The sequence below is a fragment of the Bufo gargarizans genome, chromosome 2 (assembly GCF_014858855.1).
Source record: "Bufo gargarizans isolate SCDJY-AF-19 chromosome 2, ASM1485885v1, whole genome shotgun sequence".
In the NCBI taxonomy this organism is placed as follows: Eukaryota; Metazoa; Chordata; class Amphibia; order Anura; family Bufonidae; genus Bufo; species Bufo gargarizans.
Window position 1 is genome coordinate 717,759,993 of NC_058081.1, and position 17,442 is coordinate 717,777,434.

Below are 17,442 nucleotides of genomic sequence, written 5' to 3' on the forward strand. Positions count from 1 at the left end.
GTGGTATTACAGAGTGATTTCATAGAGAAACTCAGACACCTTTTGTTCATTGGTTCCCCAAATCCATAGTAATGTATAGCTATATTTCTGTCTAGACAATGGAGAAGTTAATTGCAGTTCATTACATACTATAATTTATGAGTGAAATTGCTGAGGGTGTGTGTGTGTGTGTGTGTGTGAGGGGATATTTTCTTTGCCCGGCAGGAAGACAGGAGAACAGAGGATTAGCTACTGGAATGCACTCCTGGGAAATGCAGGGGCTTTATCTGTCATGTGACCGGCTGCTTCAGATTAGTGATCAAACTAGTTAAAAAGGGTAGCAAACTACACCTGAAAGCAGTCTTTTTGTATTGATAACAATATTGGTTTGCATTTCCTTTACATTGCTGACAACCCATTTAACCTTGATTATACAACTTCATATTGTACTAGCTGAAATTTACGTTTTAATAGAAAAAGAGAAGAAGATAATATGATATAAGTGCTTTTATTTCAAGGCAGGAAAACAAATCCAGCATGCTAAAAAAACAAAAAAAATTACATTAATTATGTGACAAATATTTAGTTGTTAATAGCGTTCTTCATTGCAAATGGAAATGGGCTCTTCTTAATGCAAATTAAGACCTCTTCTTCTTACAGAGCGTCTCACACGGACAGGAGTCTGATCTGCACTCGTTTTCTCGTGTCCACAGTCTGTATTCATGCAGTCACATTTCTCCACATCAATGTACTCATGGTCTACCTCACTGCCATCAGAACATTGGAGCTTGACGTGCTTCTGGCTGGTCTGCACCTCCTGGCAGCAGGTACATTTATGTGACATGGCTTTGGCTTGCGCAGAGTACCTAGAGTATAGAAACGGTATTAATTTATCAGTCTTTATCATTATAATATATATATTTTTTTATGTATTACTCTAAGGTAATGTAATAAAGTTTGCATGAGAAAAAAGTAATAAAATTCTTAGGTGACTTTAATCACCACTTAGGGAAGCTCAGGGGTTTTCGTCATACTGTTCAATGATAGAGTTTAACCCCTTAAAGGGGTTGTCCATCATTAACATGTTTTTTTAAATACCAAACCCACACTACCAAACCTGTAAAGCATACTTTCTTGCTTTCGACTGCTTGGTTCCTGCTCCATGGACCTACTGCTGTCTTCACTGTGCTTCTAAACTTCTAGCATGGACAGGGTCACATTCACCGCTGTAGCCAATAACTGACCTCATCACTCACCCACTCAACCCAACTTCTTTTGTTGGAAAGTGTGCAGCTGTTACATCATAAATATGGCCCTCATTTTGAACACCATATTTCACAATTTATTTACACCAGACAACTGGCATAAATACATTGATTAATCTCCACCTTAAAGCTCTATGTCTCCTGCTTCTCTTCACACTTTGCATGACAAAAAAAAAGCTGCCTGCAACCACCACTAGATGGAGCTCAGTGAATGGAAATGTATACAGTTACCATTGACATTAATGTTGCACTGAGCTGTTCCTAGTTGTGGCTGCAGTGGACCTATGTCGGGAACAAATGTAGCTCAGCCAGGTCACCCATCTTATCTGGCCCCATAGCAGTCTGCCTCCATGGTGAATACACCACTGCTCTAAACAGGCCATTGGAAAATCAAAAGTTGATAAAATGGTTCACTAGAATATTGAACATATTATTCATATACATTAATATCACAAATAAATTTATATCCATTGTGAACTAATATTTTGTAGTATTACTTACAATGAATAGGTTCCACATGTTCCATCACAACGAGCCATCCTCACTCTATTTTCTGACCGGCAGTTGTTGTAGACGAGATAGTCATAGCTTGTTTGCAGGTGACAGCCAGAAGTTTTTTCAATACCTGCCAAGTAAATTATATTTTGTTGTATTTACTTTGATACAATAGCAAGATAATTACAGAACAAGATAAGAATTCAAAGGGGTGATCCCATCTCGACCATTCACGGCCAAAATGGGAACGACCAGAGTAAGTAGTTCTAGAAACATCCGAGCCTGCTGTACTCCGCTGAGTCCATAACTCCCATAGCAATGAATGGGACCTATGCAAACAGTGGATTATATGAGATTAGAAAAAAGGCTTCTTAGGTTGCATCTGGTATTGCAGCTTGAATGTGTCTGAGGAGCTGTACCAGAAAGAGTCTTTGGACAAGAGTTTCTTGAAGAGAGAAGCCATTTTGATTTTTGCATCAAAATATAGTCCCTTTACAAAGGTTTTACTGTACCAATAAAAATAAAACACTGCTGTAAATTCTATACATATGTTCTATACTTACATATCTTACAGCAGCCATTAGGTAAAAGCTGAATGGTGTCCTGCAAAAATATATAAACACATTTACAGTCTGTTCAAAAATATATATTTAGGAAAAAATAAAAACATCCCAGAAAAGATGAAGGCTGTAAAATTTGGAGTTAGGGACAAATATATTATTACAAGTAGGATATTTTATGTCAAGCGGTATTGCGCAAATGTTGGCATCAGACTATTGGAAGTAATAAGGAGGTGGAGGGGAAATTGTTTAGCAACTTCCAGTACAGTATCTTTCGGGTGAATTAATTTCCAACTTTTAAATATGGGTTAATTTTGAGTGAAGCACTGGTGTAATTACATTGGTCCCTTGAGTTACATTATTAATTGGTTCCAGGATGACCATTGTACCGTATGTTGAAACCATTGTATCATGAGTCCAAATCTCCATGGAAAACTACTAATTGGTTCTGGAGCCCCAAAGGGTGGGGTGTAACACATAAACAGGATCTGAACATGGTGCACGTGCTGAAAACAGATATTAGAGGCTAAAGCATGGAGGTTAGAGGTTGATATCAGTGATGGTTTATATCTGTTAAATTGAGTCTTACGACTGTTAGTGATGAGCAGCAGGGGCAATATTCGAATTTGCCATATTTCGTGAATATATGGTAGAATATTCGTCATATATTCGCGAAAATTCGTATTCGAGATTAAATCTGCAATGTAAAAATTGCGTAAGATTATTTTCGTGATTTTGAAAAATCTTTAATGTAAAAATCGCTTAATGCGAAGCAGGTCAGAAACAAATATTTTAGCACTATAGAATATAGTGCTATATATAAATTTTTTAGAATATTCAGCATTTTTTTCCATCTGAAGTTTTGATTCCTCCCTGCTTAAGTTGCTTGTGGGCCAATGGCTCATTGGACCACGAGCAAGAAGCAGGGAGGAATCATGTTTTCAGATGGAAAAATATTCAAAATATCAGCGAATTCTCAAAGTTGCGATATTCGCGATAAATATTCGTAATTCGAATATTTGCACTCAACACTAACGACTGTATCTTAAACCAATATGTTCTGGCAAAATGTGTTCAATAGGCAGGACGCTTGCATTCATATTACTCACAGGTTCACATAGATCCTCATTAAAAAGAGGGCATGAGATTTCTGAGACGGATGTGATGAATTGTTTCCTTAACACGACACAGCTGTACACGGTGCAGTTGTTATTTTCAGCATATAGAGTTGTATCAGGCTGTAGAAGACAACAGTAAAGAAAGTCAAGGTTGTAAAAATGTTAGCAAGTTCTTAAAGATATTTCCAGTGCTTCCCATTATAGGTACAGTGTATACAGGAAGCAACCGATGCATGTTCAGCCTAATTTTTATACTTGAATATTGTCATTTCCCTAAGGCATCTACCAAGGTGTTGTCCTACCATAAGAACTGGAGGAGGGCTTTTATCAAGACTATCAAGTCCTGATTCCCCCTTTCTCAGCCAGATGTATGCACATTAGGGGTTTACATTGATCTTGATACTGCCCTGCATGTCAGGTGAGATTCTCAGCAAACTAACCCTGGGGGTAAATTCTAGATCTGTCTGCATGTTCCCACGTTTTTTACTTTTAAAAGACGCAGCCCAGTCTTTGGTCATAGCCTTTGGGATAATTTGCTGCAGTTTTTTTGAGAAGTGAATACTTGGCTTAGGAATATATGAAAATACTTTTCTAGGCTATATTCGCCAAGAAGTACCCTATAAGTTCTATATTAATACTATCAATTATTTTCTATATGACAATAGATTGACTGATCATTAGTTCTCCCAAATCTCCCAATGTCAATATTTCTGGACCAATGAGGCTGCTCCCATTAAAGGGATCTTCCATTTTCAAAAAAGAAAATGACCAAGAGGGAAATATTGTATTTAATTATGAAAAAAAAAAATGCAGATTCTGGTAAATCCTCTATAGTTTCAGCACTGTTGCCCTGGTGCCCACCATCACTGCAGTAATGTCAGCATATTAACAACATGTGACCACTGCAGCCAATCATTGGCGTCAGCAGTTGAAAATGACTATGTGTGTACAGCTCCTATAAGTTTCTTTCATCTGTCACATACTTAATTAACTCACTGCCTAGGGGAAAGGATGAATGGAGTATCAATATAGGATCGGACTACACAGGGTCTGTTTGTAGTCTGTTACCATGGGAACACGTAGATCTACATAGAAGCTGTATACACTTTGCAAGACTAGTTGCAGCATTACTTCTTTTTCATTTTAGATGCTTTAGAATAATAGGATGGACATGGTTTTTAAATATTACCAATGTAATCAATAGAAAAAGTGATGTATGAACATACCTTCATGAGTTTGTAACTGCCGCCATAGTTTATAACGCAATGGGTTTGTTCACAGACTCCACAACAGTCGTTTGTGTTCGGTCTCAGCTCAAAGCCCTGTGATTAAAAGTTGAGAAGAAAACCATATATGACATATATATATATATATATATATATACCATATTACTTATATATCATTACTTATATAGACTGTACTTACGATCGGGCACTCTACGTTACAAGGTACATGGGTGCATTTTATCTCTAGTCCCGTTGGGCTATGGTCATCCTCTGCACACACACAGCTCTGGCATTTGTCGGAAAACACTGGTGCTCCAGGCTGCAGAGATACAAGGTCACAGCATGCTCAGAAGGACAGTGAGAAGCATTGTACAAATAGTTAAAGCATCAATATTAGCTAAATAAGAGAAATGTCAAAAAAATTCATTAAGTTTAGCATTGCAATATACATTTTGGATTGCATAACCGGGGTGGTCATAGTGTGTCACAAACACTACAGAACTCGCCTAATAGATATTACGGTAGTTATAAACTCACACTAAGTTTCTGTGGATCTCTGACTATAGAGAATGGCCTTGATGCATTGTAACGACTACATGTTCCTGTCAAGGTGGCCATACACCTTCAATAGCTGTTGGCCAAATGCTCATTTCGCCGACAGCTATCTCTCACGACCTCCCCAATTACACTTGGTTCAGGAGAAAAGTGGTTATGTAAATGGAGATAGAGGAGGAAGCCTGTGGAAAGATACCCAGGCAGTAGATTAACTCTAGTCGGGACAAAAGGATGAGGTGTTAAAATTCAACATGCTTGATCCAGATTTGGGAAAATATTTGTCATATATTCGCGAAATCAGGATAATTTTTTTGATTGCAAAAAATCGGCAATGTGATATTCTCATAATGCGCACAAAATACAGGCGTGGGTCACTTTTTCTACATTTTCCAAGCTGCTAGAAGTTTCCTGAGACCGGAGAAAATGGTTGGCACAGCAGAACATTAAAAACGGTTTTATATGCAGATAGAGTGCTCCAATATATTCGCGATTGTGCTAATCGCCACTAATGATGCGAACATTTTAGCGTGAAACGTGAAACTTCACATTTTAGCAGGTCTGCATTTATGTATGGACAGCACTACCTAACACACTGCACTGCAACAACTACACTATATCGGGATATAACCTACACAGACTATCTGTATTATATATATATAAGCTATCTAACTATCTAATGTAATGTAATGAGTGGAAAGCACAGAGCACAGCAATGACACTGCTCTCTCTTTAGAAAATGGCTGCTGGGGAGGTTCTTATATAGTAAGGGGCAGCTTTCCTATTGGTTGCTAGGGATATTACTAAGCTCAGACAAAGACATTGCAGCCTTCTCATTGTCCCACAAGCAAGAAGGGATGGTACTGATTTAAAAAAATCTAGACTATATTCGAAATTATGAAAATATATCACTATAGTCTAAATATTAGCGAATTCTCAAAGTGCTGATATTCGCGATTAATATTCGCAATTCGAATATTCGCGTCCAACACTAGTAATTGCAGCATTGAATAATTGTCTGCTGTGCCTAAACCCATTTGGTTATGTGGTGCAGAGAGAGTTCCCTTGATTTGCCTCCAAATGTTCAACTATTATCTGCATGAGAACCTGTTTCCAGGAGTTTAATTCCCCTACAGCACCAGTACAGGGTTAGTGAAGCAATACAATGGTGCTTCCTGAGATCTATGATGTTGTAGTCACTCTGATTAATTGATTTAATGTCAATAAACTATCCCAGATAGTGGAAAAGAATATGGAGTTCCTTAAGCCTATAGAACAACTTACCAAATATTCAGCGTTTCCATGCACACAGACATTCTTACGAACTGCAAGACAGCAAAACAGATATAAGTTGTTTTAACTAGCATACAACTGGTTAAAATGTTTGAGGTAACTGGGAAATGTATTGTCATTTATAACTAATGAAAGTTGGCGATCGGCTACCAATACAATGTGACCAAGTTGACTAGTGTCTTATCCTGTATGATTTGACATTTTTTTTGCCTAATTTTTTCTTTATTTGCTTGAAGAAGCCATCTTACATTAAAAAAAAAGGAAAAAAAAAAAAGAGAAATCTCTCAATGTTAAAGGGTGATAAAACCTACTGTATGTTAAAAGAAAATTGAGTGCGCAAGCGCTCTGGCCTTTCAACATTCATGGCTCTGCTCGGTTTTCGAATGAGTATGGATGCCATGTACTTTTTATAAATCTGAATTCCTCTCCCTTAATAAGCCTAGTAGAGCCAATGAAAACCAAAGAGACGGAGAGCTTTGAGCAGTTGGCGGTGCAGGTAAAAATTAGCACCAATTTTTTTCCACTGCATGTTAATGGGATTGTGGAAACCCCATTTACTTGCATGGGAGGCAGTTTGAGTATGGAATTTCAGCATGGGAATCTTTAAACCTAGCCTCATACATATTTAAAATATACATAACAATTTTATTTATAAAAGCAGAAAGCTAAAACTAAGGTAAATCAAAAAGATTATAAAAATGTATATATTATCTAATTATTTGTCCATTGAGTCTTCTTTTGCAACAACAAAAAACATCACTAGCATTAAGATAGCCTTAGCAAAAAAAAAAAAATTAAGATCTTAAAGAGATTTTCTGGTACTAGCAATTGAATAGATCCCAGATCAACATTCTATATAACTACCAGTAACCCTATTGATGACATATTAGATTGGTGGGAGTCGAAACAAGAAGGAGCCATGACGTGCCAGCACTAGCACAGCCCCATGCACTGTGTAGTGGCACAGAACTGTTCTGCAAGCTCTGTCCCATTGAAGAGTCACACTCATACCAATCTAATATTGATGACTTACCCTAAAAAATTCCTCATTAGGTTCTGGAAAGCCCATTTAAGTCCTGAGCAGTTTAGAATATTGTACTGATTTAGGTCAATGGCAGCAAAATTAATTACATCATCAAATAGAAAATAATGAAAAAAGGATCTCCCAGGGCCCATGGAAAATCTGATATTAAGCACATACCGCATGTGTAGACAGGACAGCAATGTCCATCTGGAATGCTTCCAACCACTTCATAGCCAAGCTTACAGTTGGGGGATTTCGTTGAGCATAATTTAGTGTCACATTCTAAATGGAGGAAAGAATATCATAATTAGCCTTATGTCAGCACATACTGTCTACATGTTCATTCACATCAGAACTCTTTATGTAGTGTAACTATGAAGGAGACACCAGTACTTACTGCACACGGTCTCATTACAGCAGCTATCAGTGGGACTGATCTGGATCTCTGGATAGAAACCTTCCAGATTACAGGTCACTTGATTCATTTCTTTACATTTATGTTCTTGACAAGTGATTCCAATACCACCTTCTCGGCAAATGCAGTCCTGGCAGTTATGCTGGAACTGTTCCCCAAACTGTAAGGACACAATATTAATAAAAATTTAACAAAATCTAAATTTAAAATGCAAAAACATGGTATGCTTTCGAGTAGCATACATAATACAGCACCCATCGGTCTTCACTGGTCTCTTCTTCCTGGTCCCTCTTGAACAACAGGAAATGACCTCAGCCAGTGATTGGCTGAGTGTTCTTTCTTGAGTACTGCATCTAGAGGGACCTCAAAGTAGAAACCAGCTGAAGTGTCAGAATGAAAATGACAAATATCAGTAAGTATCACTTTTTAAATGCCCTTTATTTCTGAGTCTTTTAAAAAAAAATGTTAGTGGCTGACAACCCCTTTGATAGTCTTCCTTCTTTGACTTCTTTGAAGTTGTCAATTTCTACTTATCTCAGACAGCAATACAAAGATTTCTGGCCCAGCTGCTTGTAATGTGATGTACATTTACAGCCATGGCCTGGTCAACATTTTATAGAGAATGGCTAAAAGGTTGAAAGGATGCCAGAAGAATGACTTACTTGTCGTGGTATGTTGTCCGTTCCAACACATCCTGAAAGAACAGAACAATACAAGTGAGATGCCGTGGTTCACTTAACTAATGCTTCAATATTTGCCCCTTATTTTTCGTCTTCTAGCTTGTACCATGTTATAGTCGACTGAGAAATCCTGAAACCAATATTTCCCAGGTAAGCTGCTTAACCACCTACGATTTTCATTCCCCTCATTACCCCGAGGTAATGAATATGTAACACCGCTTCATAATATACAATAGATATGTTATGTATATTTCTACTAACAGGTGAATAACATCCTACTCATTCTTACCACAAGTTTCCACGCAAATGTCCACTGCTTGACTAAAGAGTATTGTACCCGGTGGGCAGAAACATCCTTCAACAGTGCGATTATTTGCTGCAATCTGAGCATTTTCTTTTGGACTGAAAGATAACAGTCATAGTTTAGATGTTTGCATAGATATGTGATGTTATCCCCATCTAGTGGTGACTGTAGGCATTAATACTTATTTTTTATAGGGGAGTTTATTAAGACATTAATTATACCAGTGTTATAAAAAAAAAAAAAATATGAAAAAAAAGCCAACTTTATTAACAGGCATCGACCTGTTAGTAAACATGGCATATCTTCTGGTAGTCCATCAGCCAGAAAAGCAAATCCTCACCAGCTATGAGCTGACATAGATTTTAAAAACATAGAAACATAGAATGTGTCGGCAGATAAGAACCATTTGGCCCATCTAGTTTGCACTATGGTTTACTCCAGTTTCTGGTAACAGTAAATCTCTCAAGCCACTGGAGGCCACGTCACCCTTCTTAATAAACCCCTTCCAATTGGTGGTTAGACCACAATAAAAATATTTTTTAAAATTTAAAATTTTGTACCAAATTTTTAGACTAATTTAACAAGAAAACTGAAATTACTCCAAACTACTGGCTTTCATAATTTTCTGTCTGGTGCATGGACAGTAGGAAATCTTAAAAAACTTATTAAATTTGGCACTTCTCATGATAGCACAGGGCAAATAAAGACTGGCATTCTTAATAAGTCTTAATAAATCGCCCCCTATGTGCATGTAGGTGTTTTGGAGCTCTGCATCAGAAAACGTGATAAAACAGATTCCATGAAATATTAAAAAATACATGAGCACAACATCTTTGACTTAAGGTTAATAAACTATAACTTGGGCTGATTTTTAGCATACACTGCGTAAAATAATTGTCACGAAATTGGGTGTAGTTTATGTGGCCTAAAATTCCATTTAACACTTACGTGGTTTCACATGTTTGTGATAAAACTGGACCACAGGCTTTGTAGACTTTGGATGATGGGCAAGATAATGCTGAAATAAATGAAATCCAATAGTTTATTCCAGTATGTAACTAATAAAAAATAAAAAAGTAGCTTAGTTTTTTTTTTTTGGGGTGAAATGCACTGCTACAAAGTAACTTACGACATTCTGGGGCTCGAGATCTCCAGTCAACGCAAACACCTTGATCTCCACAGATGAAAGCATATTGTTGCAAACTGGTACATTCAATGTTGGAATTTGGAACATGGCAGCTATCAAACTGGCAAGCTTTGTAAAAGTCATTGGGTGACAGGGTCTTGTGGCATTCCTTGAATGGTCTTTTCATTGCAAATACAAAAAGAATAAAACATTATTTGGGGCAAGTAAAAAAAATATATAATTCCAACTAATATGTGAAAAAAAGCTATAAAATGCTTACGCTTCCAAAAGGAGGTCGCATAGAGGTGACGGTTTGCAGGGGGTTGGACGCACTGTGACTTTGGGGGGTACTGTCGGTCTTAAGTGACTACATTCTGGTTTCCTTGGATCTGATACAACCCAGGCATCAGCCATAATTTCACAGTTCGATATAATAGTACCATTAGGCAACCTGCAGTCATCCGTTTTGTTGTTGGTGCAAGTACCTATAAAGGATGAATTTCTATTATTTCTAGAATTCATGATATTCCTAGTAATTGTTTTTTTTCCATACAGATCAGAATATTAGAGTTTACAGTAAATTGTTAATGTGTACCTAAACTTTTATTTTATATTTAATAATTCAACAGTTTGAATGGTAACAGGAAACTGTGCAATGTATTTTATTAAAGGAAAGTATCTACTTCTGGATTTGTTTAGTTGTTTCTGCATACTATGCTGCCTCACATAGCTGTTTTATGTGATAGAATATGCAGCATATTTTTGCTATGTGAGCACATCCTCATGGATTTCACCATGAAAAGCATTCTGCAGATTGCTATGTACTATGATACTGGAAACTGCAGAAGGCAAACAGTGAAAACAATTTAACTGGACCCTATTGCAAAAATGTTTTTCAACCTAAACTGCATACATTAAAGTAATAAAAAGTCCAAAGGTGTCCATGACCTTTAATAACTGTGGAGAAGTGTTACCTTTGATTACCATATATCATAGATAAACATGTAAAAATACAGTATCATTCAAAACTGACTTCCAGTAGTGCAAATTTTGTATTAAGTGCAGTGTGTACTGTGTGTTTCATGTGGTTGCATGCACAAGGCCTTACTGACTGCAAACATTTAGAAGGCGACATGATGGGATTTTGTGAAACTGTAGGAATCTCAAAAGTGCATTTAGTAAGTGTCTCTAATGACACAAATAATATGACCTCCAAAATGTAACTTAATATATTATAAGGGTATTTTAAGTACTGATTGGTTCTGTCCCTTTAATTCTGTTCCCTTTTATTATTACCATTCTGTGTAATGATGTTCCTTGTAAATGTAGTACCCATCCCCCATTGTGCTGATAACAACACATTCCTAAGTGATCTGATGGGAAAAACTGTGGTCTGCTCTAACAATTAATTGGGATTCCACCATGAACTTCATCCTAGGTAGGATATAAGTATTGATTTGCCCTATCTCTTGTACACCCTGGGGTGTCAGTCATGTGTTATAACTTGGTAGACAGACATGTGTTATAGCATGATTGACTGGATCCCTACCCCATATTTAGGCTAGTGATGTTTCTAAACTTTTTTTTATTCTTTATGTAATTTGTTTGTGTTATTGTTTATTTAATCACACTTAGTAAATATATTTATTCACTTAGCCTGCGTAAATTTATTAATTCTTAAATCTTTTGAATTCACGTTACGTTACACTTGTCCAAATGTTACCTTGTTCACAGCAATTAAGCGGTGGATATGCAAAAGTCAACATTATGTATGTTCATGGAATGTATCCAAGCAGAACAAGCAAAGGTTCAATATTTTAAATTATAGCAGTAAAGGAGGGAAATTGACATAAATTATGCATTATAATACCTCATAAGAAAAACTTACCGCACTGCCCTTGTGTGTTATGTCCAAAAAGTCTATATGGCAATTTAACCGAGAAAGACAAACCATTGTATGTGATATTGGTCTCCAATTCTGGTATTTCCACAACATAATTAATGCCAGATTTATACACTTTAACTCCATATTTCTTATAAGGTAATCCAACTATTTCATCATTTATGAGAACCTGTAGACAAATTACACAACAATAAAGCAACCAATGTATAAAAGTCTAAAATAGCCAAGGAAATCAAAGGGAACCTGTCACCATGAAAATGTGAATTCATCTACATGCAGCATGCCATAGAGCAGGAGGAGCTGAGCAGACTGATATGGAGTTTAGTAACATTTGTTTCTGTAGCATTTGCATTTTATTGATTTAAATTCCTGCTTGTTCTGAGCTTTGAAGTCAAGAAGGTGGTCCTATCAGTGATTGACAGCTATCTCTGTATACATAGTCATAGAGGGAAGGCTATCAATCACTAATAGAACCACCTCCTTGACTCCGAAGTTCAGAATGAGCAGAGATATAAATGTATACATTGCAAGTTTTACTGAATCTTTTCCCATAAAACAATATAACAATCTGCCCAGCTTCTGCTTTGTCACACGCTGCCTGCAGCTCATACTCCATGTTCTACATGACAGGTTTCCTTTAAGCATTTGTGTTTTAGAGGATCTCTTGCAGGAAATCCCCTTATATCAGTACTGGTGGCTGACATTCAAATAACCAACTCCTCACATTAGCTGTTTAAGGTGGCAAACTGGTAAAGCAGCATCTTAACATTTTTGGCCAGTAATTACTAAACATTGTTTATGGATGTCTTTATCTTCTAGTTTATGGAACCATACAACAGTAGGGTGGCCGTCTCATGGTCTGTTATACATATGTTTGGTCCATCCTACCTGTAAGCTTATTGGTATCAAGCTTTTTGCTTTAATGCGTATTATCTGCGATTCATGCTGGACAATGATATCACGAGGGCAAGAGACTCGGTCTTGTGCTCCGCAATCATAGTTATCAATGTATACTCCAAAGTTGTCAATCTTCTTTTCAATTTCCTCCACTAAGGTATAGGTGCAGTTGCCTTGGAAACTATAATAGGTCCCATCAAATGTGATATAATGGGGGTCTCCCCAGCCATTGCACACACCTAAATAAGAAAATGAAGGATAAGATTTACAGCAGTTATCAACATTTAGATTTTTTAGCATGTTATATATATACACTTTTACAGTTAGTTTCAGGGACCCTATCTCTAACCTAACATTATGCTTTTGACACATTTTATAATTCAGAGCAGAAACACTCACAATCACACTCCCAGTGCCAGCAGCAGAGGTCTTCATCTGGTACAGCTATGGGTTGAAGACCATTAGCACATGTGATCTTAGGTGGTGGTTCACACTTGAGTTCAATGATCTCTACTGTGTTGTTTTCCAGACACCTAGCCATGGTGCAGTTACACAGCATCCAGGTTTCATTATGCTGGAAAGACAAAACACAAATGTAAGTGATAAATATAATTCAAATGAGTATTCATGATAATGATTATTCATGATAATTCATGCCCCAGAAGTATGTCTATTACTAGACATTCCAAGAGAGTAGGCAAGTATTGTCTAGAACAATAATAGAAAGGAGCACTAATCTATTAGAACGCTGAAATTCCTGAACAACTTTTAACGAGTCTAGAGAGGGAAACTAGCAAATAGACCTCCACCAATTAGTAGAATGACTCATACTAATATGAAAGCAGCACAGAATGGTCGAAATATGAGGTGCTTGCCACAAGAACCTTGGAGCTATGATGCTCCAATTAGAGTTCTTTTCAAGGTATGAGAAGAATGAAGTAGCAACAGTGCTAAGAAACTGTGGTGCCACTTTGTCTCCCATCAGCTCCACTTGGCTTTTCCATTTGGTTGCATGGTCTCTCATTGACTATAAAGGGCTAAACATGCCTCACCCAACCTCTGATGAACCATCATCTAACAGAGGGGCTTGATGCATTTCTAACTCCCCTGCCACTTTATTTCATAAATTCACAGTAGTTGGTCCTTCACGATTCAGACATTGATGGAAATTCCTACATATATACCATCAATGCCTTTAAAACGTACCTGTCATTTCAAATACGTTTTCACAATAAGCTGCTATAGGCGTGCAAATGACTGATAACACTATATCTGACCATCGCATGACCTGACATTTTCCCCTGCATGCTGCACCTCTAATGCTCAATTGTCAGAGCTGGTGGGTGGAAAATAGCTGTAATGATGTCTACCCATAGACTACACATATAGATAAGATATTCTTGCACAGTACTGAGCTGAATTGATGTGAATAAAGCACTTAGTGTGAAATGTCACATTTATTATTAGAGGCTGAATCATGTCTCCCTCTCTTTGTTTTTAAATGATGTTTACTGCTTTGCCTACTATCCTTTCCATAGACTTCTATGGGACAATGTTTTCTAATCTTTCAGTGAGCAGGCAGCCCATTTTAGTTTTAACAAAATGCATCTATCACAAATTACAGAGAGAAAGTCAATTTAGAAAATAGGGATGAGTAAGAAAACAGCTGATCAGTCTAGTACAAGGCATTTTCTCTGATCAGCTATATTACAAAGTTTCTCATATTTACACGTAATATTGATTTATGCAGTTGTATAAAAGCACAGTGGCCATTTAAAGTATGTGTTTCATCTTTCATGTTAAGCCTTCTCTCTCCCACTTTCTCTGTTTTCAATAAATAGTTCTTACTTATCATCTAGAATTTACTTTAAACTATTGCCTGAAGAAAAGACGTAGTAAAATACGATTCAATTCATTATTAAGATTGAGGAAATTATATAACGTCCATCCAAACAATTTTATTTAAACATTATCTATCCCTCCATTGGTATTTTGTAAAATAATATTAGAAAAGGGGCCCACTGACTTCATACACAGTTACTGTGAAATAATCGAATGTGACATTTTGTTTCCACTAGAATCTGTGGGACTGTAATGGCCCATCAGCTTCCCTCATGAAAACTAGAGGGAAAATGCATATATACAGTTTTGTACATATGCTTTTTACTTACCTCGCGATATGGGTCAAATGGACAACCAGGTTTTTTACTTGTTGACATGACCATAGATGTTGTAGTTGTGGACTTTGTTGTTGATGTTGTGGTTGGCGTTGTAGTAGAAGTCTGTGTTGGTGTGCTGGTGGTAGTTGTAGTGTTGGTTATGATTTCCGGTGGTATGGTGCTGCTTTGTGGTGGTGTTGAAGGACTTGTGGTGGTGGGCGTTGTAGTAGTAGTCTGTGTTGGTGTGCTGGTGGTAGTTGTAGTGTTGGTTATGATTTCCGGTGGTATGGTGCTGCTTTGTGGTGGTGTTGAAGGACTTGTGGTGGTGGGCGTTGTAGTAGTAGTCTGTGTTGGTGTGCTGGTGGTAGTTGTAGTGTTGGTTATGATTTCCGGTGGTATGGTGCTGCTTTGTGGTGGTGTTGAAGGACTTGTGGTGGTGGGCGTTGTAGTAGTAGTCTCTGTTGGTGTGCTGGTGGTAGTTGTAGTGCTAGTTATGATTTCCGGTGTTGTGGTGCTGCTTTGTGGTGGTGTTGAAGGACTTGTGGTTGTGGATGAGTTGCAATTCCAGTGATTAACTCGTAGCTCGCATTCTTTAGTGCAAATGACTTCGTAACAAGTTTCATTTATAAAACCAGTAGTTATTGTTTGATCTGTAAATTAAAAAAAATATTTACATAATTATTGGAAATGGAACATTTCAGTATTTTTTGTACCTACAAAATGAAACATTTTCTTTTTTTAACAGTTCATAGTTACTGGGGTTGCCTGCCTTTGCCTATGCCGTTCATTTCAAAGTTAATAGTCCAAATTTTATATGGAGAAAATTGGACATGGCACCTGAAGAGTGAGTGAAGCAGGTCTGTGAAAGTGGTTCTACAGCTGGGGCTATATGGTGACTGAAAATCATGTGCAAATTGAGATTAAATTTATATGGTTAGGCATTTTAGGAAGATGCAATATTTCTCATGGGGTATATTTCAAACTGCATAATTTGCTCATGAATTATAGACATTATATAGTCCCAGTCTTATGGCTCGTGGATAGCGGCACAGTCTCCATTTACTGGCTCCAACAATAACTATGGGGGAAATGTATCATTCCCCTTACATCTCTTCGTGGCAAATCCACCGGATTTGTGACTTTACAATGCAAGTGTGACTTTTTTAGTCTGCATTTTATGCCACCCTCGCCAAGTGATCCGTGATGTGGGGTGCACACGGCCGGTGCCTGAAAATTGCAGACCCACTGTTTGCAGGCCGCAATATGGGCACAGCCGGGAAATGGCCATGTGCATGACCCCTAACTTTGTTTCTAAGGGAGAGTCCCCTACATACATATAATCACTGCCTAAAGAAACGTTGACTGATGGGATTAAAACACTAAGCTTTATTAAATATATATTAAAAAGGAAATAAGGAGGGACTTATATGTCACATAAAAAATGAAAAGAAAAAAAAACTGTTGCTAATGACCTAAATACAGCTGCAAATTATAGTAGTACACTTGGTCATACATGCTTTATGGCAGATGAGGGACCAGTGGCTACTCAATATTGTAGACTGCAGCGTAGATACTTTACTGTACGCTGCCCACAAATGCACACAGTGGCTCTAAGCCATATCCTGTCTGCTGTAGCGCCTGTTTGACAGATAGGATGCCAGTAGTCACTGTGTGCTATTGAGCCAAAGAACACCCAATGACGGAGTGTACTGAGCCAGGGGTCGGGGGAGCCAATATCAGCACCAACCCCCATTCCACCTCCACATGCTCAGACACCTCTCCTTCCTACCGGCAAATGCAGCGGCTATGCTATACATGTTGTCCATACAATTCACTAAGTCTGCTGTCCATGATCCTATCTATAGCTCTACACATTTCGCCGTAGGGCACATCAGGAGCTAAGGATCCCTAATCTAAAGATAGATAAACAAACATATTGGTATAGTCTGGCAATTATTGGTAAACTACGAGATTCACCCAATGTTGCCAATGCAAATGTACTGTATTAGCACTCTTAATAATGTACTAGGGTGTAGACTTTAGATTGGATTCAACAAGCAATTTCTGAGTCAAACACAGGAGTGGATACTACAGAAAAGAGATATAATCGGTATTTCCTGCATACCTTTCCTTCCCTTTGTATCCACTACTGACTTTGGTGGAAAAAACATAAAAGTGCATCAAAAACCACTTGTGTTACTCCAACCTGTAGACTGCAGTAAATCCTGCTTAAACTTCTGTAAGAAGCTAATGCAAATTAAAATATATTTTTATTTTCATGTTGCAGAAAAAATCTGCTGCAAGTTCATCATCTGCACAGATTCTGCAAGATTCGCAAGAATAGGTCATCAATATCTCCAGCACAGAAAACCCCTTTAAATATTTTGAGTGTTGGGAAACCAGAGATGTTTAGGTCTATATATGAGAAATAAACTCTGATGGCTAA

General features: G+C 37.5%; 1 protein-coding gene across 1 annotated transcript in view; it reads right to left on the reverse strand.

Annotated features, from left to right (window-relative positions):
• Positions 1-512: 512 nt before the first annotated feature.
• The window catches only part of LOC122926354 (mucin-2-like), a 101,649-nt gene continuing 84,719 nt past the window's right edge, over positions 513-17,442 (reverse strand). Inside the window, exons 47-64 of the mRNA XM_044277729.1 lie at positions 15,009-15,646; positions 13,237-13,411; positions 12,829-13,076; positions 11,926-12,109; positions 10,318-10,522; positions 10,041-10,216; positions 9,860-9,929; positions 8,897-9,009; positions 8,590-8,621; positions 7,910-8,087; positions 7,690-7,794; positions 6,480-6,520; positions 4,843-4,962; positions 4,644-4,739; positions 3,409-3,537; positions 2,303-2,342; positions 1,746-1,869; positions 513-845 (exon numbers count right to left, since the gene is read on the reverse strand). Of these exons, the coding sequence (XP_044133664.1) occupies positions 608-845; positions 1,746-1,869; positions 2,303-2,342; positions 3,409-3,537; positions 4,644-4,739; positions 4,843-4,962; positions 6,480-6,520; positions 7,690-7,794; positions 7,910-8,087; positions 8,590-8,621; positions 8,897-9,009; positions 9,860-9,929; positions 10,041-10,216; positions 10,318-10,522; positions 11,926-12,109; positions 12,829-13,076; positions 13,237-13,411; positions 15,009-15,646 (2,912 nt within the window). The 3' untranslated portion in view covers positions 513-607. The remainder of the gene's footprint in view (positions 846-1,745; positions 1,870-2,302; positions 2,343-3,408; positions 3,538-4,643; positions 4,740-4,842; positions 4,963-6,479; positions 6,521-7,689; positions 7,795-7,909; positions 8,088-8,589; positions 8,622-8,896; positions 9,010-9,859; positions 9,930-10,040; positions 10,217-10,317; positions 10,523-11,925; positions 12,110-12,828; positions 13,077-13,236; positions 13,412-15,008; positions 15,647-17,442) is intronic.